Raw genomic sequence first — 24,315 nt, 5'->3', positions numbered from 1 at the left:
GTATCTTTGAACTATGTGTGTTGTGCTGAGCTTTAAAGCCTGTAGTCTTGTTGAGTCCCTCAGCTCAATGTGTGCAGGGCCCCACAGCCCAATTTGTGCAGGGCCCCGCAGCCCAATGTGTGCAGGGCCCCACAGCCCAGAAGCAGCTAGCGTTGGGCGGCTACAGTCGCTATTTTAGCAAACCAAACATTATTAATGAGACCAATTGACTGGATTACTGAGCACATTCATCAAAGATAGCCTCTCCGGCTCTCCGCTCCTCTCTGCAGCCCGACAAGAACACACATGCTTGCCAAGATAGCAGCAAGTGTAGCAATTGATTTCAGACCGGCACAAGGTATTAAAAAAGAAAACAGACTACTTTAAAATGGAGTGTGTAGTTTATTTTCACAAGTTCAACCAAACGAAGGGAAATTAAATTCTGATTAAAACTAATGTATTGATGGTGATATATTCATTCTATCCTCAACTGGACAAAGCTGAGCTTTTATAGGAAAAAGTGATAAACAAACAAGCTTTGGTACAGAAGAGTATCAAAACTCTGAAATTCTATGGCACCCTATCCCCTATCTAGTATAGTACTTTTTATCAGAGACCTATGTAAATAGGGTGTTGGTATAGGGATTAGTGTGCCATGATTAGGGTGATTGAGGCTTTGTCTATTCTAGGAATTCAGTGAGCCTCAGGCAATCAGGTCTAGACTTATTTCGTATGACAATGCTAATGCACTCATTGTTATAGAAACTTTTTGTTTGTGTCAATTTAACATTCTGGTCACCCTAAACTTGCACAATAAGCACTATCTATCTTATCCCTCTACGCAGCCTGTGCCTTTGTCATAATTATATTTGGCTGCAGGCACACTCAGCGGGGTTCTCAGAAAACCGTAAACATCCAGTTTTCAGGGCTCCAGTATCTTCAACCTAGCTTCCCTTTCCCCTGAAAACCTGATGTGGGGACCCGTCTCAGGGGTTTATTTTACACCCGCTACGTTAGCTTAGGCTGCAGGAGATGGCTGGCTTTGACCGAGCCCGTTGATTATACACTGAACAAAATATAAATGCAACATGTGAAGTGGTCCCAGAAATGTTCCATATGGACAAAAAAGCTTATTTCTCTCAAATTGTGTGCACAAATGTGTTTACATTCCTGTTAGTGAGCATTTCTCCTTTGCCAAGATAATGCATCCACCTGACAGGTGTGGCATATTAAGAAGCTGATTAAACTACATGATCAATACACAGGCGCACAACACAATGCTAGGGACAAAAAAAGGCCACTGTAAAATGTGCAGTTTAGTTACACAACACAATGCCACAGAGGGAACGTGCAATTGGCTGACTGCTGGAATGTCCACCAGAGCTGTTGCCCAACGTCGTTTTAGAGAATTTAGTGGGGTGTCCAACCGGCCACACAGCTGCAGACCACGTGTATCGCGTTGTGTGGGTGAGTGGTTTGCCGTTGTCAGCGAGTGTCCCATGGTGGCGGTGGGGTTATGGTATGGGCAGGCATAAGCTACGGACAACCAACACAATTACATTTCATCTATGGCAATTTTAATGCACAGAGATACCGTGATGAGATTCCATTGTTGTGGCATTCATCAGCCACCATCACCTCATGTTTCAGCATGATAATGCACGGTCCCATGTTGCAAGGATCTATACACAATTCCTGGAAGCTGAAAAATGTCCCAGTTCTTCCATGGCCTGTGTACTCACTAGACATTGAGCAAGTTTGGGATGCTCTGGATCGGCGTGTACGACAGTGTGTTCCATTTCCCTCCTATATCCAGCAACTTCTAACAGCGGTTGAAGAGGAGGGGGACAACATTCCACAATCAACAGCCTGATCAACTCTATGAAGGAGATGTGCTGCGCTGCATGAGGCAAATGGTCACACCAGATACTGACTGGTTTTCTGATCTAAATTTTTTCAAGGTGTCTGTGACCAACAGATGCATATCTGTATTCCCAGTCATGTGAAATCCATAGATTAGGGCCTAATGAATGTATTTCAATTGATTTATTTCCTTATATAAAATGTAACTCCGTAAAATCTTTGAATTTTTGCGTGTTGCGTTTATATTTCTGTTCAGTAAACTGTATATTGACATCCCAAAGTAGTATCAGTTTGGCCCAAAGATATGATTGACTTAGTCTACAGGAGTTGATGCTGATGCATCTCTTCTAAAGGAAACAAACAAGGTGCAGACCAGAGGAGACTGGTGGGAGGAGCAATAGGAGGACAGGCTCATTGTAATGGCTGGAATGGAATTAATGGAACAGAGTCAAAAATGGTTTTCACATGCTTGATGTGTTTGATACCATTCCATTTAATCCATTCCAGCCATTACAATGAGCGTGTCATCCTATAGCTCCTCCTAAAAGCCTCCAGACTCCACTGGTGCAGACTGATTCTGAAGTAAGAATTCTGAAATAAATGTCCTCGCCTCATTTTCAGCAAACTTAACATATGTAAATATTTGTATGAACCTAACAAGATTCAACAATTGAGACATAAACTGACATAAAAGTTCCACAGACATGTGACTAACAGAAATTGAATAATGTGTCCCTGAACAAAGGGGAGGTCAAAATCAAAAGTAACCGTCTGTATCTGATGTGGCCACCAGCTGCATTAAGTACTGCAGTGCATCTCCTCCTCATGGACTGCACCAGATTTGCCAGTTCTTGCTGTGAGATGTTACCCCACTCTTCCACCAAGGCACCTGAAAGTTCCTGGACGTTTCTGGGGAGAATGGCCCTAGCCCTCACCCTCCGATCCAACAGGTCCCAAACATGCTCAATGGGATTGAGATCCGGGCACTGACATTCCTGTCTTGCAGGAAATCACTCACAGAACGAGTAGTATGGCTGGTGGCATTGTCATGCTGGAGGGTCATGTCAGGATGAGCCTGCAGGACGGGTACCACATGAGAGAGGAGAATGTCTTCCCTGTAACACACAGGGTTAAGATTGCCTGCAATGACAACAAGCTCAGTCCGATGATGCTGTGACACACTGCCCCAGACCATAACGGACCCTCCACCTCCAAATCGATCCCGCTCATATTGCAGCAAGAGAATGATGAATTATCCTTTGTCCACATGTCTGTCAGTATGCTGCCTTATGATGTGGCCAAACATGCTTACTGAGATTTAAATGAGGCTATACACTCCCTTCTTGGCACAGAAAGATGTGGATGATGTGATGACATTGATCGCAGCGCTGGTATCCTTGTTGGATTAATAATTCAGGGATGCTGAAGACCCCATTGATCATTAATTAGGGATGTTAGTAGTGATGGGTTTTGATGGATGTATGGGCTGAGGAAGACCCAGTAGTCTGATCACAGAACACATGTCACCAGCTGAGAGGGAAAGGGCATTCTCCATGCCCACACTGATCCATTCTCCAGTGCCCACTCTGATCCATTCTCCAGTGTCTACACTGATCCATTCTCCAGTGCCCACACTGATCCATTCTCCAGTGCCCACACTGATCCATTCTCCAGTGCCCACACTGATCCATTCTCCAGTGTCTAGACCAGGGGCCGTATGTATCAAGTGTCTCAGAGTAGGAGTGCCTGATCTAGGATCAGGTCACCCCAGACATGTATTTTATTTATTGTGATCTAGCCTAAACTGCCTAAACTGATCTTGAATAAGCACTCTTAGATACATGGAACATACTTGGCTCCAGAGTTATCATAGGTACACTACCGGTCAAAAGTTTTAGAACACCTGCTCAAGGATTTTTCTTAATTTTTACACTTTTATACATTGTTGAATAATAGTTAAGACATAAAAACTATGAAATAACACACATGGAATCATGTAGTAACCAAAAAAGTGTTAAACAAATCAAAATATATTTTAGATTTGAGATTCTTCAAATAGCCACCCTTAGCCTTGATGACAGCTTTGCACACTCTTGGCATTCTCTCAACCAGCTTCACCTGGAATTATTTTCCAACAGTCTTGAAGGAGTTCCTACATATGCTGAGATCTTGTTGGCTGCTATTCCTTCACTCTGTGGTACGACTCATCCCAAATCATCTCAATTTGGTTGAGGTCAGGGGATGGTGGAGGCCAGGTCATCTGATGCAGCACTCCACTGTCCTTCTTGGTAAAATAGCCCTTACACAGCCTGGAGGTGTGTTGGGTTATTGTCCTGTTGAAAAACAAAATGATAGTCCCACTAAGCCTAATCCAGATGGGATTCCGTATCGCTGCAGAATGCTGTGGTAGTCATGCTAGTTAAGTGTGCTTTGAATTCTGAAAGAATCACAGACAGTGTCACCAGCAAAGCACCTCCACACCCTAACACCTCCTCCTCCATGCTTTCACGGTTCAAACAACACATATGGAGAATATTCGTTCAGTCACAACCGTCTCACAAAGACACGGCGGTTGAGAACAAAAACTTTTAACAAGGCGCATCTGTTAATTGAAATGAGTAGGTGTTCTAAAACTTTTGACCGGTAGTGAAGGTCTACAATAGCATAGTGCCAACAGCAGCAGGATACAGCCTTCATTTGTGGCGACTCAAACCGTGGTACATGTTTTTTGTGACAAACTATAGCTTGAGGTTTTGTTTTGGGATCTGTTCTGCTACAGAGCTGAAGAGGATCTGTTTGGCTAGGTCGGGCGACACGGCTCTGTAAACTCTCTATAATTGGTCGGAGTAGTCATGTTGTGGTGAGTGCTCTGCTGTGGTCAGTTTGTGTCTGTTAATGTAATTTCCCCAGATTGATGAAGTGTTGATTGATGTGATTCTCTCCTGACTGATTGCTGTTCTGGGATCTGTGCTGAACGTCTGCCGGGGGGATATCCCTCTTGGTTCAATACCTAGACACACACACACACACACACACACACACACACACACACACACACACACACACACACACACACACACACACACACACACACACACACACACCAGCCTCAGATAATCTCCCATATCCCCTCAACCTCCCACTCTATGCTTGTGTCCCTGTCTCCAACGGTGTCTCAAAGCCCATGACCCTTGATGACCTCTGGCTTGTGTGTTTTGGGGATCAACATTATGGTGATTTTGCTCATATTTCCTCTTCGTCAGGTATTATGAGAGCTGTCACCTCTGTGGTGGATATCAGATCTCAGCTGTAAGCTCTGTGGATCTATGGGCTTATAGTATCAAATCAAAGAATCTTACAAGCTACCAGTCAGCAGGGGGGACTAACTACTCGCTGGGTGGAACTCAATATGTCACTGTTATTATCTGGATGTCAAAATTCAATGAAAGCCCTCTAAAGATACACTACATGATTTTTGTGTGTGAAAATGGGGCAGCCTTTTATTTTTTTATTTTTTTACATACGCGTTACTTAATGTTAGCCCCACCTGTTCTCCTAACTACCCCTTCACTGCTAACCACACCCTCTTACATTCATCCCCACAATCTCATTTAGACTAGCTTCCTCATTGTCATATTCACACTACACATAGACCTGTACCTATGCATACACTCGTTATCCCTTGTAATCGTTTTATACTATTAATATTTAACGTCATTGCGTTAACCTTTCACCCACCTATACCATACCTGTACCACTTCATTCAATTCATCAGTACTGTATGTATGGTACTCATACATTGACCTTCAGTTCAATCTGCTTTCTACATTGCTCACATTTTTCATGTGAATGCATACTTATCGTAACCTGTAGTACAAAGGAGTTACACATTACACATATTCATCACCTACTCCCTCTGTCACGTCTTCACATTAATCTGTCCAGTCTGATTCATCTTCTTCTTTCACATTCACATGGTTGGTCAGTCGTTTAGTCATTCACTCACTTCTCTTCTCTCCTCTTTCTTTAAACTGAGCCACAGAGACATTCTCTTCTCAGCAAGAAACGGTACTTCTCTCATGTGAACGGACCGATGCCGAAAGCTCAGGCTTCCAATTATAGTACATCCTGATGAACTGATGCTTATTAATTCCCTCCAACTCATTATGGCATGCAAAGTAGATCTCTCCCACGAGAAGAATACTAATGAGAGAGAGGACAGAAACTTTTCATGACTTGTGTCTTGTTGCTGCTTCTGCAAGTGGCCTGGTCCTCTGTTTAGTTGCTGCTTCTTCAAGTGTCCTGGTCCTCTGTTTAGTTGCTGCTTCTACAAGTGTCCTGGTCCTCTGTTCAGTTGCTGCTTCTTCAAGTGTCCTGGTCCTCTGTTCAGTTGCTGCTTCTACAGGTGTCCTGGTCCTCTGTTTAGTTGCTGCTTCTTCAAGTGTCCTGGTCCTCTGTTTAGTTGCTGCTTCTTCAAGTGTCCTGGTCCTCTGTTTAGTTGCTGCTTCTTCAAGTGTCCTGGTCCTCTGTTTAGTTGCTGCTTCTACAAGTGTCCTGGTCCTCTGTTTAGTTGCTGCTTCTGCAAGTGGCCCGGTCCTCTGTTTAGTTGCTGCTTCTTCAAGTGGCCTGGTCCTCTGTTTAGTTGCTGCTTCTACAAGTGGCATGGTCCTCTGTTTAGTTGCTGCTTCTACAAGTGTCCTGGTCCTCTGTTTAGTTGCTGCTTCTTCAAGTGGCCTGGTCCTCTGTTTAGTTGCTGCTTCTACAAGTGTCCTGGTCCTCTGTTTAGTTGCTGCTTCTTCAAGTGGCCTGGTCCTCTGTTTAGTTGCTGCTTCTTCAAGTGGCCTGGTCCTCTGTTTAGTTGCTGCTTCTACAAGTGGCCTGGTCCTCTGTTTAGTTGCTGCTTCTTCAAGTGTCCTGGTCCTCTGTTTAGTTGCTGCTTCTTCAAGTGGCATGGTCCTCTGTTTAGTTGCTGCTTCTTCAAGTGTCCTGGTCCTCTGTTTAGTTGCTGCTTCTTCAAGTGGCCTGGTCCTCTGTTTAGTTGCTGCTGCTTCCTTTAGTTGCTGGCCTGGTCCTCTGTTTAGTTGCTGCTTCTTCAAGTGTCCTGGTCCTCTGTTTAGTTGCTGCTTCTTCAAGTGGCCTGGTCCTCTGTTTAGTTGCTGCTTCTACAAGTGTCCTGGTCCTCTGTTTAGTTGCTGCTTCTTCAAGTGTCCTGGTCCTCTGTTTAGTTGCTGCTTCTACAAGTGTCCTGGTCCTCTGTTTAGTTGCTGCTTCTTCAAGTGGCCTGGTCCTCTGTTTAGTTGCTGCTTCTTCAAGTGTCCTGGTCCTCTGTTTAGTTGCTGCTTTTGGAATTTTACAGTTTGAGGAAATAAACCATAGAATCTACTGACAGCTTCCTCTGACAGACAGACAGACCGACAGACCGACAGACTGTGAGCCAACGGGGCAGGCCAGGGGGCTAGCCCAAACAAAACACTTCAATCTCCCACCTCTGTGCTCCAGCGCTCCCCAAGGGCTTGATTGATTGATCCGCCGGCCAATCAGGGCACATTGATCTAAGAGTTCCACCCCATCACAAGCCTCTCCGGCAGCCATTCATCTGTTGGCTGTCAGATGAATTCACTGGAGGGCCGTTGGCTATACAGCCGGCACATTTAAACACACTTTCCACTCCAGTCTTTCTGAAGAGAGTGCATCACTCTAGTACATTACAGAAGTTTCTCTTACAGTAGTACATCCCCCTGGATCAGATTCCTGTTGGAAACTGTCCAAGCCTTAACGTGTCTGAAAGCTTTCGCTTCAGTCATGTGTCAGTGTTAAAAGTACCCCCATAGCCTGAGTAAACAAGTATCCCCAGCTGATGTGATGTGCAAAATATCTGACTCATTTTATTGTGAATAGTAAGGCCTCGATGGACTTGATGGAATTATATTTTCAATATCTTTTCTATATCTTGTGAATTGTATTTGATTAACCTTTCTATTTAAATTAGGAAATTGTATAATTATGAGTAAAAGACAGAACAGGAGAATCACACACAAGTGTAAATGTAATGAGTCAAGAACAATCCTCTCAACATTAAATGTGATTTCATCAAACACTTTGTTCAATTACTGTACTAACCAACTGTCTCTTGTCTCTGTTTGTTTTCAGGAGGAATATTCGAGTCCATTGAGTCGGGGCCGTCAGGTGCTGAGGAACTAGCCTTTAAATTTGCTTTAAATACAATCAACAGGAACAGAACCCTACTGCCAAACACAACGCTAACATACGACATTCAACGGATAAACATCTACGACAGCTTCGAAGCCTCCAGAAAAGGTCAAGTATTATGAATACAATTCAGAAAGCTGCATTCACACCCAGATTCATGACTGGTGCTGGTCTCCTGGAACAATATTCATGGATATTCAATATACAAATATGTTTGCTTGCTATTTGTGTGACTCTCCTATCTTATTTAGCGTTGTTAGTGCGTTCCCACCCACCCAGGGAATGTGGGCTCATGCGTAGTTCATTGGTTGGATTGGGACAATTATAATCAGGCGCAGAAAGAGCATGGTCGCATCCCAAATGGCAACCTATTCCCTTTAGACTTTATAGTGCACTAATTTTGATTAGGGCCCATTGGGCTGCCCCATAGGAATCTGGTCAAAAGTAGTGCCCTATATAGGAATAGGTTGCTATTTGGAATGCATCCATTGTCTGTGCAGATGAAACGTAAACCAAGACAATTGATTGGTTTCTGCTAAGGACTCAGCAGTAATACTAATTCACAGAGCTGGTTGTCTCCCTGGAGACAGGTTTATAAACTGCAGTAATCTATAGTTTTACTGGGTTGCATTAGGCCTGACATCTCAAAGGTTGAATCTAAAACGGCACCCTTTTCCCGATAAAGTGCACTACTTTTGTCCAGCGTCCATAGGGCAACCCCATAAGGGTCTGTTCAAAAGTAGAACACTATAGGGAAAAGGGTGTTTTTCATACGCATCCAAAGGGTCTTATCGATTACTGGCCATTACATCCTTTTTCTGTGATTGAAGCGTTTTCTCCTTTCATCAAATTAAGTCATTTGAATGGAGAATGTTGTTGTTACAAAGTGTTGCCAATCGTTTCATATATTATGCAGGCCTACTGTGTATAGATCTTGCTCATACATTTTACACGGTCACTGGCTTCCTTCCAAATATGCTTCATGATGGTCATTCAAAACCATATAGGAACGGACGACTTGCCATAGTGGAGTGGGAAGTCCATGACTTCAGGAACTAACAGTAGCATGTCATATAATACTGAATAAACCACTGAATAAAGGACTAACTGAACGCTGTCTCCTCCCCCAGCCTGCGACCAACTATCTCTGGGGGTGGCGGCCATCTTCGGGCCCTCCCACAGCTCGTCGGCCAATGCGGTCCAGTCCATCTGTAACGCGCTTGGCGTGCCCCACATCCAGACCAAATGGAAGCACCAGGTGTCTGACAACAGGGACTCCTTCTACGTCAGCCTCTACCCAGACTTCTCCTCTCTCAGCCGAGCCATTCTGGACCTGGTTCACTTCTTCAAGTGGAAGACGGTCACCGTTGTCTATGATGACAGCACAGGTAAGACCCCTGGCCACTTACAGTACCTCACACCTTCATGATCAATGACGACAATACAGCAAGGCTCGCATCCTGTCTGTCCACCCACTGTGCCTAGAACACATAGAAATAGAATGAATAGAACGGGCTTGGAACCACCTCATTGCAGTTCTGTGCCTCATACCTTCACAGTCACAGTGGTCTATGACCACAGAACAGTTTCAGTCACAGTTGTCTATGACCACAGAACAGGCTCAGTCACTGATTACTTATTGTACTGTACTTCACACCTTCCATCACCCCTACTTTTTCTCACAGTGATTCCAACAGCTTAGTGAGTTACAGTAGACAGACCATGGTACTGGCCTGGCAGCATAAGGGATGTGGGTTCGGTACTCGGATGGGCCACATATACTAAATATATGTCCGTCGTTGTCAACAGTTCTGTTCTGCTAAATTACCATATCATAAATTACCATATCAAAAAACCCTTCACCTGTAATATAGACTATGATTATAGTCCTGTACAGTAGAGTAGCCTTGTAGCCCCACCCCCCCTTTCGTCCCCAGATGGCCAGTGTTCCAGTATTATAACAGCAGGCAGAAAACGTCTCAGCGGGCAGGGTACATGTGCCATATGCCAGGGGTCGGGAGGGAGCCAGCCTCAGGACAGGATGTCTGTGTGTGTGTGCGTGTGCGTCCGTGTGTGTATCCAGGCTCAGGACAACACTGCCAGGTCTTCACATGCTCTCAGAAACACACTGGGGATTCATTGGCCAGTATTTTATCACTTAAACCATTTTGCTTTCAATTTAATTCAGTTTAAATCTATTTCCACAAAAACTACAACAAACCAAAGCAAAACAAAATAGAAACTAGAGAAGTGTCCAAAACAACTTTTTGGGCAAATGAAGGTTTACAGGTTTCAATATGTTCATCCTGTACCTAATACTTCATATTTTAGATATTGAGAAAGGCATTGCATTGAAATGAATATGCAATGTCTAAATCTGGCTTCTCTACGGCCTCTGCATGATGAATCAACGCTTAGAGACAGACAGTCCATCTCAGTATGGAGTTCACAATGCATGCAGACCTATCATCTCATCATGGTAACTTTTCTTCTAGTGATAGGTAGGCCTACATTTGCTCCAGCATAGTCTATGCTTCAGTAATATAAAGACTGAATGCGTGTCTAAATTACCCATGTCCACTGGCTTTCGGGGTCACCTTGGTTTTTAAATTGTAAAAGTTATTACTTTAATAATTGCAGCTGCAGAGTTTTAAAACAGCTTATCACTCGAATATCATTGCTTTATATCAGTGAACGTGCGAGCACTCTCGCAGTCCTTCTCTTCATCAACTCTGTCCAAAATAGATAATCCTGTTCCAGATTGATATATTGCCCTATATATAGATGTCCTAGCCTTTCAGATAATATATTCAATGCAGTATTAGCCTTATATTTATTTTATTAATTAATGATGGATTATGGATAAGACGCTTCTAATTTATAGCCTCTGTCTCTTGCGCAATACACAAACACTTGTTCTCCGCTGGCATCTCTCCTTAAAAACGCTCCTTAGCTCTTGGAGTCCCATGCAAGACAAGCTGGACTAGAATAGCTTGTTAGACATCTTTTTTTTTGCATTTTTTTTTATACCAATAGACTATTTAAAGAGGGACGTAAGCTCTTTTTTGCCGAGTGTTAAATACAGCAGCCAATCGAACTCATGGGTAGTTTGAAAGGAGAGAGAAAACATGATGGTAGGCTATAGCATTTATTTATTCAGACCCATAACCATTCAATCTTCGTGAAGAGAAGTGAAAGCCTTCTGCATCTAAGCCTTCTGCATTATTCAAGGGTGTCTTCAGAAGGATGAAGATAAGGACAACGAAACGCATTTCATTTAGCTGTTGAAAGCGAGGCAGGAATGAATCAACAAGAGAGAGAAAGAGTTGGTAGACTAATAACCCTAGGGGAAATATTATGAAAGGTAAATATGTGTCAGCCCACTAATTATACAAATAGGTCCTATTATATTTCAAAATGTAAATCTTATTCGCTAGACTATACTTGTAACTTTGTAGTAGGCTGAATGTGATGCTCCATAATCGTATGTTCTCTTCTGCTTTATCATGGTTTGAACGATGTGTGTAATTCCAGTCCATATAATACAGTATAATGCAGTACAGTAATACAGTATAACACAATGCAGTACAGTAATACAGTATAACACAATACAGTACAGTAATACAGTATAACACAATGCAGTACAGTAATACAGTATAACACAATGCTGTACAGTAATACAGTCCACACTGAAAAAGGTTAGCCTACTGGAGCTAGTTTCATTTATGTACACAATAGAGCATATAGCTAGCTACATTTATATGGGCTTTTATGTTTTTCTGTCGTCCATAACCTGCAGTAGACTGTATCATATATGTATTGGATAATGGCACCGTATTTTGGGATTTTTTTGGTCTTGTATGTATGGCTTATAAAATGTATGCAATATATGTCTCATCAGGCTCAGGTAGCATCAGGCTTGAATTTTCATGCCGATCAATGCTCTAATCGAATCCAGACATATTTCTATGCTTTATGATGCTTTTGAAGGACACTTCTGGTTTTGGCGGGAAATACCGGGTTACCAGGGAGAAAAGTGATTTATTTTTGGAATGGAACATTTGTAAAATAACGGGGAAATATTCAACCCTACTGTGTCTGTGCGTGTGTGTGTATTTGTGTGTAGGCTTGGCCCCGATTTGTGCTCTCTGTCACCTGGAGCTGCATGGTAAATGGTCCAGGAACACAAGGAAAGCACAAAGGACAATGTCAGAGGACTTGTCAGCCCTTCCCCCTCTGAGGGGCCAAAATGTATCTCTCTGTTACAGTATCCAGAGGACTGACTATTAAATGTGTGAATAACAATATAGTGTCCATGACTCTGAAAGCATATGTATGCATGGTACTGTATGTATGATCTCTGTGGTAACTTGTTTATCTGTACAGGGCGAACTCTAAATTACTCTATGCTAGGGGATTTCATGGTCCACTCAGGAATGATGTCTTATTTACATTGGTGTCATCCCCCACGCAAGCCTTTAAATACTGTGACACCCTGGTGGTCAGGTTACGCTGTAAACTTGGTATCGTTTGATTGGTCAATGTGGTTGGTTTTGAGTTGAAAGAGTTACACCTTCAGATGTTATCAATGGAATGAAATGCCTTTGTTCTCTCTCGTATCCTGTATCCCGTCCATGGAGGAAGGTTGTATGATCAATCCTCATTTCCGAGGCTTCTAGGCCTCTGGCCTAATAGGCTTCTCTTTGTTCATGCTTTGTCTTCTAAGTAAACCTTAGGATCTATATGCCTAGAAGTATGCTCTGTTAACATCAGTATTGCCTTGTAGCTTAAGCTTTATTCCTTGTATGTGAATCCATTCATTGTACAATGTTAATTAAATATCTGCCTTTGATATACAGAAATCTCAGACTAATTCTTGTTAGTCAAAGTCAACTTATTGCCTAATGCTTGCATCTATAATTGAATTATCTTTATGGAGTCAGATATACGTTTTAATAGGCTAATTGAATAGTCTTATTACAAGTTGCATGTGAGGTATATATAATACTATTATAACCCCACAACATGTGTGCCCTGCAGATTCCCTACAGCCCTTGTTCAGTAGGGCTCAGTGTGAGATAGGCATCGTTGGGGAAGCATTGATTCTGGCTGATCCTTAACACCCTGTTAATGAAGGTGTTAGGGGATGTAGCAGGTTGACACGGGGTGAGCCAATAGATAGTGAATAAATGCATGTGCTCATTGAGCCAAAGGTTGAAGATATCAGGATGAGAAGGAAGGAGACCTGAATGGGATGTTTGGAATGATTCAGGTAATACAATCAAATCAAATCATACTTCATTTGTCACATGCACCAAATACAACAAGTGTAGACCTTGAAATGCTTACTTACAAGCCCTTAACCAACAATGTAGTTCAAGAAGAGTTAAGGAAATATTTACCAAATAAACTAAAGTAAAATAAAATAAAAAGTAACACAATAACATAACAACAACGAGGCTATATACAGGGGGTACCGGTACCAAGTCAGTGTGCGGGGGTGCAGGTTATAGGTCATTTGTACATGTAGGTAGGGATGAAGTGACTATGCATAGATAATAAACAGTGAGTAGCAGCAGTGTACAAAACAAATGTGTGTGTGTGTGTGTGTGGGGGGGGGTCAATGTAATAGTCTAGTGGCCATCTGATTAATTGTTCAGCAGCCATATGGCTTGGGGGTAGAAGCTGTTAAGGAGCCTTTTGGTCCTAGACTTGGTGCTCTGCTACCGCTTGCCATGCGGTAGCAGAGAAAACAGTCTATGACGTGGGTGACTGGAGTCTCTGACAATTTTATGGACTTTCCTCTGACACCGCCTGTTATATAGGTCCTGGATGGCAGGAAGCTTGGCCCCAGTGATGTACTGGACCGTACTGACTACCCTCTGTAGCGCCTTACAGTCAGATGCCGAGCAGTAGCCAAACCAGGCGGTGATGTAACAGGTCAGGATACTCTCAATGGTGCAGCTGTAGAACATTTTGAGGATCTGGGGACCCATGACAAATCTTTTCAGTCTCGTGCCATCTTCACGACTGTCTTGGTGTGTTTGGACCATGATAGTTCGTTGGTGATGTGGACACCAAGGAACTTGAGACTCTCGGCCTGCTCCACTACAGCCCCGTCGGTGTTAATGGGGGCCTGTTTGGCCCACCTTTTCCTTTAGCCAACGATCATCTCCTTTGTCTTCCTCACATTGAGGGAGAGGTTGTTGTCCAAACACCACACTGCCAGTTCTCTGACCTTCTCCATATAGGCTGTCTCATCATTGTCGGTGCTCAGGCCTATCACTGTTGTGTAGTGAGCGAACTTAATGATGGTGTTGGAGTCATGTTTGGCCACACAGTCATGGGTGAAAAGGGAGTACAGGAGGGGCCTAAGTACACACCCCTGAGGTGCCCCTGTGTTGAGGATCAGTGTGGCTGACATGTTGCTACCTACCCTTACCACCTGGGGGCGGCCTGTCAGGAAGACCAGGATCCGGTTGCAGAGGGAGGTGTTCAGTCCCACAGTCCTTATCTTAGTGATGAGCTTCGTGGTCACTATGGTGTTGAACCCTGAGCTGTAGTCAATGAACAGCATTCTCACATAGGTGTTATTTTTGTCCAGGTGGAAAAGGGCAGTGTGGAGTGTGATTGATTAATCTTCTATTAAACAGTTGAATGTGTAGGCCTGCTTACTTTGCCTGTTTTTATGTGTGTGAAAACATATTGTCCAACATATTGGATAAGCCCTATATTGCCATATAATTCTCTCAGAATGGACTCCTTTATTCTAAGCCATGTTTCCTTCACACCCCAATTGCCCTACTGCTGTTGCCCCAGAGTGGAACAGGAAACAGCTTTCTCATTGGGCAGTTTCTCCGTGAACCAGAGAGCATACAAGTAAATCAATACCCACAATGACCCTCTTCTAACAGATACACTTTGTAATGGTACAAAGGCAATGGCATCTACACTCTGTGTTGTGGTGGTAGTATTCCGAGCCACACATCACAACGTTATGGGAGTCATGTTACACTGGAGTTGTATTGGGTAGTGAGGGAGAGATGGAGACGCTGGGATGCACCATGGTGCAGGGATAGTGTGGTTACTCCTATAAATATTCCCCCAAGTCCCGGCCTCCCTTCCTTCATTGATGGCGGGAGGGAGAGAGTGACAGTTTAATCACCCTGGCTCTATGTTTATGGCCCGGTTTCCTTGACAACATCCTCCGACTGCAACCGACCGACCATAGAGGTGGTAGACTAGAGGGGTGGTCCCTAAGAGCAAAGAAAGGTTTAACGACCCAACGACCAGCCACTCCATCCAACACCACTGAATAGCCACTCCATAGCCATCATTCTGTTTTCCTCTATATAGCTGTCAGAAAGGATCCCTTCCAGTATTCCTATGGTTGCATTTTATGACAGAACAAAACAATATATATTTAGAAAAACAACACAACAAAAAACATCATTGAAATGTACCCCGCATGACTCTTCTGAGGAAAAGGTAATTTACTGTGTGTCAAATGGGTGTAATTCTGTTATGGGAGAGGTTTGGACCTGATCTGCCTGACATTTTTTTGTAATTGCGTTAGTTGAAAGGTCGGCCTAAAACCCAGTGTAGCAAAATGTTTACAGAGGAGTGGCTGATTGCCTTGTTTTAATCAAAAAGGGGTTGTTTTATTTAATTATATTTTTGACAGAATGATTTGGCATTTGAAAAAAAGGCATTTCTTATATGCTAGTCTATTTCTTTGTGTGTTGTGAGTGTCTCCTTGTGTGTGTGCACATACGACCAAGTGTGCGTCCATCCGTGTGTGTGTGTGTGTGTGTGTGTGTGTGTGTGTGTGTGTGTGTGTGTGTGTGTGTGTGTTTGCTTAGGCTGAGAGACATTTAAGTGTACTTGAGACTGAGTCAAGTTGAGTGGAAGTGATTGGCTCTAGAGTCCCAGGACCCCTTCAGTAATCTGTTTCAATTTGATGTGTGTGAGTGAAAACACACACCAGCCGAACCAATCCCATCATACGCTCCACTACCACACTGCAGATTGTTGAGAAAGGCCCGCTAACTGTCGTTCTACTAAGTGCCATGATAATTCAGCTTTGGCTGCATTGGGATAATAGGTATTGCTGTGATGATGTAGCTTGCGAAATGCTATTTTCATAAACGCAGTGATCATTTGGATTTTCCAAGTGATTTTAATCACTTTGGTTGTACTTTTGCTTCTCTGTTACTGTCTATTGAATTCTGTTGGTCTGGAGAGGTTTTATTTGGTTTTCTCTCAAGTGCTGTATGTTTCATAGTAGGGTCACAGTACTGTAGTTACTGTAGTTAAAAGGATATCTTCCGAAAATGGGATGTTTTTCCAGTGAACAGGAACAATTTTAAAATAGAAATAGACAAAAAATAACTTGTAGCCTACTTTCACATGTGTTTGTTTTTGTTAACTTTTAAGATTGTTTTATTGAACCTGTCACATCAGTGTTGTTGGTGACATGCAATGTTAATTAAAGTCCACCAGCTGTTTGGAACTCCGACAAGATGTTATTGTGCCGACTACGCCATGCATAGCAACAGACGACCAGATGTTCCAGGGAACTAACTTTAATGAGTCCACATTGTGTTCTTACAAGATGGCCGCCCATCTTCAAACACATAGCAGCTACAGAAGAGAGCATCAGTTAGCAGCACATTTCTGGTGTAGTGTCTGTTGCGTCTGTCTAATGATTGGTGTTCCCTGAGGGAAAACTCCTTAAGGCCTTGGTTGTAATGACAGTTGTAATGACAGTCGTAATGACAGTTGTAATGATAGTTGTAATGACAGTTGTAATGACAGTTACAATGATGGTTATAATGACAGTTGTAATGACAGTTGTAATGACAGTCGTAATGACAGTCGTAATGACAGTTACAATGACAGTTATAATGACAGTTGTAATGACAGTTGTAATGACAGTTGTAATGACAGTTGTAATGATAGTTGTAATGACAGTTGTAATGACAGTCGTAATGACAGTTGTAATGACAGTCGTAATGACAGTTGTAATGACAGTTGTAATGACAGTTACAATGACAGTTATAATGACAGTTGTAATGACAGTTATACAATCAAATCAAATCAAATCAAATTTTATTTGTCACATACACATGGTTAGCAGATGTTAATGCGAGTGTAGCGAAATGCTTGTGCTTCTAGTTCCGACAATGCAGTAATAACCAACAAGTAATCTAACTAACAATTCCAAAACTACTGTCTTATACACACAAGTGGAGGGGGATAAAGTATATGTACATAAAGATATATGAATGAGTGATGGTACAGAGCGGCATAGGCAAGATACAGTAGATGGTATCGAGTACAGTATATACATATGAGATGAGTATGTAAACAAAGTGGCATAGTTAAAGTGGCTAGTGATACATGTATTGCATAAAGATGCAGTAGATGATATAGAGTACAGTATATACGTATACATATGAGATGAATAATGTAGGGTATGTAAACATTATATTAGGTAGCATTGTTTAAAGTGGCTAGTGATATATTTTACATCATTTCCCATCAATTCCCATTATTAAAGTGGCTGGAGTTGAGTCAGTGTGTTGGCAGCAGCCACTCAATGTTAGTGGTGGCTGTTTAACAGTCTGATGGCCTTGAGATAGAAGCTGTTTTTCAGTCTCTCGGTCCCAGCTTTGATGCACCTGTACTGACCTCGCCTTCTGGATGATAGCGGGGTGAACAGGCAGTGGCTCGGGTGGTTGTTGTCCTTGATGATCTTTAGGAACCAATACACGCAGTCAGTCAGGAAAGCTAAGGCCAGCTTCTTCAGGCAGAAGTTTGCATCCTGTAGCTCCAACTCCAAAAAGTTCTGGGACACTGTAAAGTCCATGGAGAACAGGAGCACCTCCTCCCAGCTGCCCACTGCACTGAGGCTAGGTAACACGGTCTCCACCGATAAATCCACGATTATCGAAAGCTTCAATAAGCACTTCTCAACGGCTGGCCATGCCTTCCGCCTGGCCACTCCAACCTCGGCCAACAGCTCCGCCCCCCCCGCAGCTCCTCGCCCAAGCCTCTCCAGGTTCTCCTTTACCCAAATCCAGATAGCAGATGTTCTGAAAGAGCTGCAAAACCTAGACCCGTACAAATCAGCTGGGCTTGACAATCTGGACCCTCTATTTCTGAAACTATCTGCCGCCATTGTCGCAACCCCTATTACCAGCCTGTTCAACCTCTCTTTCATATCGTCTGAGATCCCCAAGGATTGGAAAGCTGCCGCAGTCATCCCCCTCTTCAAAGGGGGAGACACCCTGGACCCAAACTGCTATAGACCTATATCCATCCTGCCCTGCCTATCTAAGGTCTTCGAAAGCCAAGTCAACAAACAGGTCACTGACCATCTCGAATCCCACCGTACCTTCTCCGCTGTGCAATCTGGTTTCCGAGCCGGTCACGGGTGCACCTCAGCCACGCTCAAGGTACTAAACGATATCATAACCGCCATCGATAAAAGACAGTACTGTGCAGCCGTCTTCATCGACCTCGCCAAGTCTTTCGACTCTGTCAATCACCATATTCTTATCGGCAGACTCAATAGCCTCGGTTTCTCGGATGACTGCCTTGCCTGGTTCACCAATTACTTTGCAGACAGAGTTCAGTGTGTCAAATCGGAGGGCATGCTGTCCGGTCCTCTGGCAGTCTCTATGGGGGTGCCACAGGGTTCAATTCTCGGGCCGACTCTTTTCTCTGTATATATCAATGATGTTGCTCTTGCTGCGGGCGATTCCCTGATCCACCTCTACGCAGACGACACCATTCTATATACTTTCGGCCCGTCATTGGACACTGTGCTATCTAACCTCCAAACGAGCTTCAACGCCATACAGCACTCCTTCCGTGGCCTCCAACTGCTCTTAAACGCGAGTAAAACCAAATGCATGCTTTTCAACCGATCGCTGCCTGCACCCGCATGCCCGACTAGCATCACCACCCTGGATGGTTCCGACCTTGAATATGTGGACATCTATAAGTACCTAGGTGTCTGGCTAGACTGCAAACTCTCCTTCCAGACTCACATCAAACATCTCCAATCGAAAATCAAATCAAGAGTCGGCTTTCTATTCCGCAACAAAGCCTCCTTCACTCACGCCGCCAAGCTTACCCTAGTAAAACTGACTATCCTACCGATCCTCGATTTCGGCGATGTCATCTACAAAATGGCTTCCAACACTCTACTCAGCAAACTGGATGCAGTCTATCATAGTGCCATCTGTTTTGTCACCAAAGCACCTTATACCACCCACCACTGCGACTTGTATGCTCTAGTCGGCTGGCCCTCGCTACATATTCGTCGCCAGACCCACTGGCTCCAGGTCATCTACAAGTCCATGCTAGGTAAAGCTCCGCCTTATCTCAGTTCACTGGTCACGATGGCAACACCCATCCGTAGCACACGCTCCAGCAGGTGTATCTCACTGATCATCCCTAAAGCCAACACCTCATTTGGCCGCCTTTCGTTCCAGTACTCTGCTGCCTGTGACTGGAACGAACTGCAAAAATCGCTGAAGTTGGAGACTTTTATCTCCCTCACCAACTTCAAACATCAGCTATCCGAGCAGCTAACCGATCGCTGCAGCTGTACATAGTCTATTAGTAAATAGCCCACCCATTTTCACCTACCTCATTCCCATACTGTTTTTATACTGTTTTTTATTTTATTTATTTATTTACTTTTCTGCTCCGTGTACAACGTAAAACACCAAACAATGTATGCAGAGCAGTATTAGGCCGATACCTTGGAGTTGGAGACTTTTATCTCCCTCACCAACTTCAAACATCTGCTATCTGAGCAGCTAACCGATCGCTGCAGCTGTACATAGTCTATCGGTAAATAGCCCACCCAATTTTACCTACCTCTTCCCCATACTGTTTATATTTATTTACTTTTCTGCTCTTTTGCACACCAATATCTCTACCTGTACATGACCATCTGATCATTTATCACCCCAGTGTTAATCTGCAAAATTGTATTATTCGCCTACCTCCTCATGCCTTTTGCACACATTGTATATAGACTGCCCATTTTTTTCTACTGTGTTATTGACTTGTTAATTGTTTATTCCATGTGTAACTCTGTGTTGTCTGTTCACACTGCTATGCTTTATCTTGGCCAGGTCGCAGTTGCAAATGAGAACTTGTTCTCAACTAGCCTACCTGGTTAAATAAAGATGAAATAATTTTTTTTTTTTTAAATGGCCTTCCTGTAACATCCGGTGGTGTAGGTGTCCTGGAGGGCAGGTAGTTTGCCCCCGGTGATACGTTGTGCAGACCTCACTACCCTCTGGAGAGCCTTACGGTTGTGGGCGGAGCAGTTGCCGTACCAGGCGGTGATACAGCCCGCCAGGATGCTCTCGATTGTGCATCTGTAGAAGTTTGTGAGTGCTTTTGGTGACAAGCCGAATTTCTTCAGCCTCCTGATGACAGTTGTAATGACAGTCGTAATGACAGTCGTAATGACAGTTGTAATGACAGTTACAAGGACAGTTACAATGACGGTTATAATGACAGTTGTAATGACGGTTACAATGACGGTTGTAATGACAGTTGTAATGACAGTCGTAATGACAGTCGTAATGACAGTCGTAATGGCAGTTACAATGACAGTTACAATGACAGTTGTAATGACAGTTACAATGATGGTTATAATGACAGTTGTAATGACAGTTGTAATGACAGTTGTAATGACAGTTGTAATGACAGTCGTAATGACAGTTGTAATGACAGTTGTAATGACAGTTACAATGACAGTTACAATGACAGTTGTAATGACAGTTGTAATGACAGTTACAATGATGGTTATAATGACAGTTGTAATGACAGTTGTAATGACAGTTGTAATGACAGTCGTAATGACAGTTGTAATGACAGTTCTAATGACAGTTACAATGACAGTTGTAATGACAGTTGGAATGACAGTTGGAATGACAGTTATAAACTCAATACATCGAGTAAAGTGGTCCACACTTTATGAGCAGAGAGGAGACACATGGATGTGTGTATTTCCCACAAAGGGGAATTCTTTCCTTTCATCCTTCCACATTCCTGAACGACTATTTAAACCTTTGACCGGAAACACGGTTTAATCTTTTTTCAATTTGTTCAACACGTTTAATGGAACATAAATACGTCTGGCGATGCAGAGAGGGTTACATTAACCTTGACCCGCAGATTGTTGGGGAGACGCGTGACTCACACAGCCATTACTCCACTCACTCCGTCCTCCCGGCCTCCCGCTTCCCATCATGCAACACTCACTGTGCCATAGATAGACCTCCAGGAGAATCACACAATAGGCTAAAGTGGCTTCTGAAAACAGGCGAGGAGAGGATGGAATTGTAGACAATTGAGAAAGGTATTTCAACATTAGAGCAAAGGGAAGGAGACAAGGACAGGAAACGAGACCATTAGACTATTGAGATACACGCTATATGTAGTTCAACATTGGTGCAGACAAAGGAAAGGAGACAAGGTCAGGAAACAAGACTATTGAGATCCACCCTGCTACATCTCTACCTCTGATGGATGATCTGCAATGGAAACTCACCCTATGAGTGGTTCTTCGAGGACGTTTGGAGCGGTATACTTGAGGAGAGGGTTGCTGCTGGTGCATCTTCACCTCGCTTCACAGGATATTTATCACAGGGCTGTTCTGTTTTACGCTCAGGAGACTCCCAGACGGACCCTAATAAACGCTTTGAGTGGATGAAATATTCATGCAGAGTAAAATATGGATCCTGGAGCAGGCAGTCACAAGGCATTAGACACAGTCAATACAGATCACCACTTCCCTTTCCCTCTCTCCATATTTTTCTCTTGCTGTGGTCTCAGGCAGTGTTGGGGTGGTGAAGAGGGGTGAATCTGCCAGTTAGAATAGCACGGGAGACAGCAGAGGAGATGGACAGGGGGATAGGGTGGAGGGACAGAGGAGATAGACAGGGGGAGAGGGTGGAGAGACAGAGGAGATAGACAGGGGGAGAGGAGGGAGAGACAGAGGAGATAGACAGGGGGAGAGGGTGGAGAGACAGAGGAGATAGACAGGGGAGAGGAGGGAGAGACAGAGGAGATAGACAGGGGGAGAGGAGGGAGAGACAGAGGAGATAGACAGGGGGAGAGGAGGGAGAGACAGAGGAGATAGACAGGGGGAGAGGGTGGAGAGACAGAGGAGATAGACAGGGGGAGAGGGTGGAGAGACAGAGGAGATAGACAGGGGGAGAGGGTGGAGAGACAGAGGAGATAGACAGGGGAGAGGGTGGAGAGACAGAGGAGATAGACAGGGGAGAGGGTGGAGAGACAGAGGAGATGGACAGGGGGATAGGGTGGAGGGACAGAGGAGATAGACAGGGGAGAGGAGGGAGAGACAGAGGAGATAGACAGGGGGAGAGGGTGGAGAGACAGAGGAGATAGACAGGGGAGAGGGTGGAGAGACAGAGGAGATAGACAGGGGAGAGGAGGGAGAGACAGAGGAGATAGACAGGGGGGAGGGGTGGAGAGACAGAGGAGATAGACAGGGGGAGAGGGTGGAGAGACAGAGGAGATAGACAGGCGGAGAGGAGGGAGAGACAGAGGAGATAGACAGGGGGAGAGGAGGGAGAGACAGAGGAGATAGACAGGGGGAGAGGAGGGAGAGACAGAGGAGATAGACAGGGGGAGAGGGTGGAGAAACAGAGGGGGAGGGAGAGACAGCAGAGGAGATAGACAGGGGCAGAGGGTGGAGACGCGAGGGGGAAAGAGAGAGGCAGAGGAGATACACAGGGGGAGAGGGTGGAGAGACAGAGGGGGAAGGGAGACAGCAGAGGAGATAGACAGGGGGAGAGGGTGGAGAGACAGAGGGGATAGACAGGGGGAGAGGGTGGAGAGACAGAGGGGATAGACAGGGGGAGAGGGTGGAGAGACAGAGGGTGGAGAGACAGAGGGGATAGACAGGGGGAGAGGGTGGAGAGACAGAGGGGAGAGGGTGGAGAGGCAGAGGAGATAGACAGGGGGAGAGGAGGGAGAGACAGAGGGGGAAAGGGAGAGGGGAGAGAGAGAGATCACGAGGGGGGAGAGGAAGAGAGATTGAGAGAGAAAGGGGGAGAGAGAGCTGGAGAGTGAGCAGGGGAGAGAGAGGTGGAAAGTGTGTGAGAAAGAGGGAGAGGACGAGAAAGAGGTACTATGACATGTTGTTTATGATGTGCGAATGCAGCAGTCGTGGGTGTCAGGGTGGTTTTACCAATGTTAACTAACTAACTGTAAAACACTGAGCGCTGCTCCTGCAGTGGAAAGCTCTCGCAAAACTAAACACCCCAGCCAGATCTGACCACATTCAAACATCGCACACATACACACACACACACATGCACACACACACACTCACATACCTCACGTTCACTTTTGTCTGAATTCCAAATTTCGACAGAATTGTAGATGGGGATCACAACTCTTTAATTGATTTAAAAACAACCACTTTTCACAAGCGCCTCCATCTGCTTAACATTCACTGTGATCACCATGGGCCTTTGTGGCCGCCAACAAAGCAGCTATTTAAACTAACTGCGATGGTCAGGTAATGAACATTTTGAAACAAGCTGATGTGCAATGAAGTCTAACTAAGGGTGTCTGTTCAAATTGAGAAGGCCAGCTGGTCTTCTTCTTATGCTGCGTCTGAAATAGCACCATATTCCTTTTGTAGTGCACTACTTTTGACCAGGGCATGCACTATCGGTGCACTAGGAATAGGTAGCCTATTTCAGTCATAGCCATAGCCTGTAGCCATACAGTAGCTACACTGCATCCTCTCTCTGGCTCATCGTATATATATTCTGCGGTGTTAGATAATAGTGACCCACAGTGGGCGAGGTCCTCAGCCCTCCATTGTGTCTACTGTGTCCACTTTGTCACGGGCAATGACACATCATCAGCATGCGAGAGGGCGCCACCGTGGGGCATCATCATCAGTGTGCGACAGAGTGTTGTAGTGATTTAATGAAGGCTTGGGAACTGGCTGCTGCTCAACACTCAACAACAAGCTGTGAGCTGAGCTGCGCTGGTGTCCCATGGTGCTGTGCGCTCAAGTAGAAACAGGAAGTAAACAAATAATGCCATGGGCCAACCAGCTGGGGACTGCCTGTATGGCTGCAGGCTGCAGAAAAGAACAGCTACATGGTTGTGACTGTGACTGGGGCAGGTCTATACAGTACTGAACCAGGGAAAAGATTATTGATTGCACTTACAGATGACTGGAAA

At 44.4% G+C, this 24,315-nt stretch overlaps 1 protein-coding gene across 1 annotated transcript in view; it reads left to right on the top strand.

Moving 5' to 3' along the window:
- Positions 1-7,845: 7,845 nt before the first annotated feature.
- Positions 7,846-24,315, top strand: part of LOC115117923 (glutamate receptor ionotropic, kainate 2) — a 191,435-nt gene continuing 174,965 nt past the window's right edge. Inside the window, exons 1-3 of the mRNA XM_065006642.1 lie at positions 7,846-7,849; positions 7,993-8,160; positions 9,183-9,440. Coding sequence (XP_064862714.1) covers positions 7,846-7,849; positions 7,993-8,160; positions 9,183-9,440 — 430 coding nt within the window. The remainder of the gene's footprint in view (positions 7,850-7,992; positions 8,161-9,182; positions 9,441-24,315) is intronic.

The sequence above is a fragment of the Oncorhynchus nerka genome, linkage group LG3, assembly GCF_034236695.1.
Source record: "Oncorhynchus nerka isolate Pitt River linkage group LG3, Oner_Uvic_2.0, whole genome shotgun sequence".
NCBI lineage: Eukaryota > Metazoa > Chordata > Actinopteri > Salmoniformes > Salmonidae > Oncorhynchus > Oncorhynchus nerka.
This window is presented reverse-complemented; position numbering and strand designations above follow the sequence as displayed.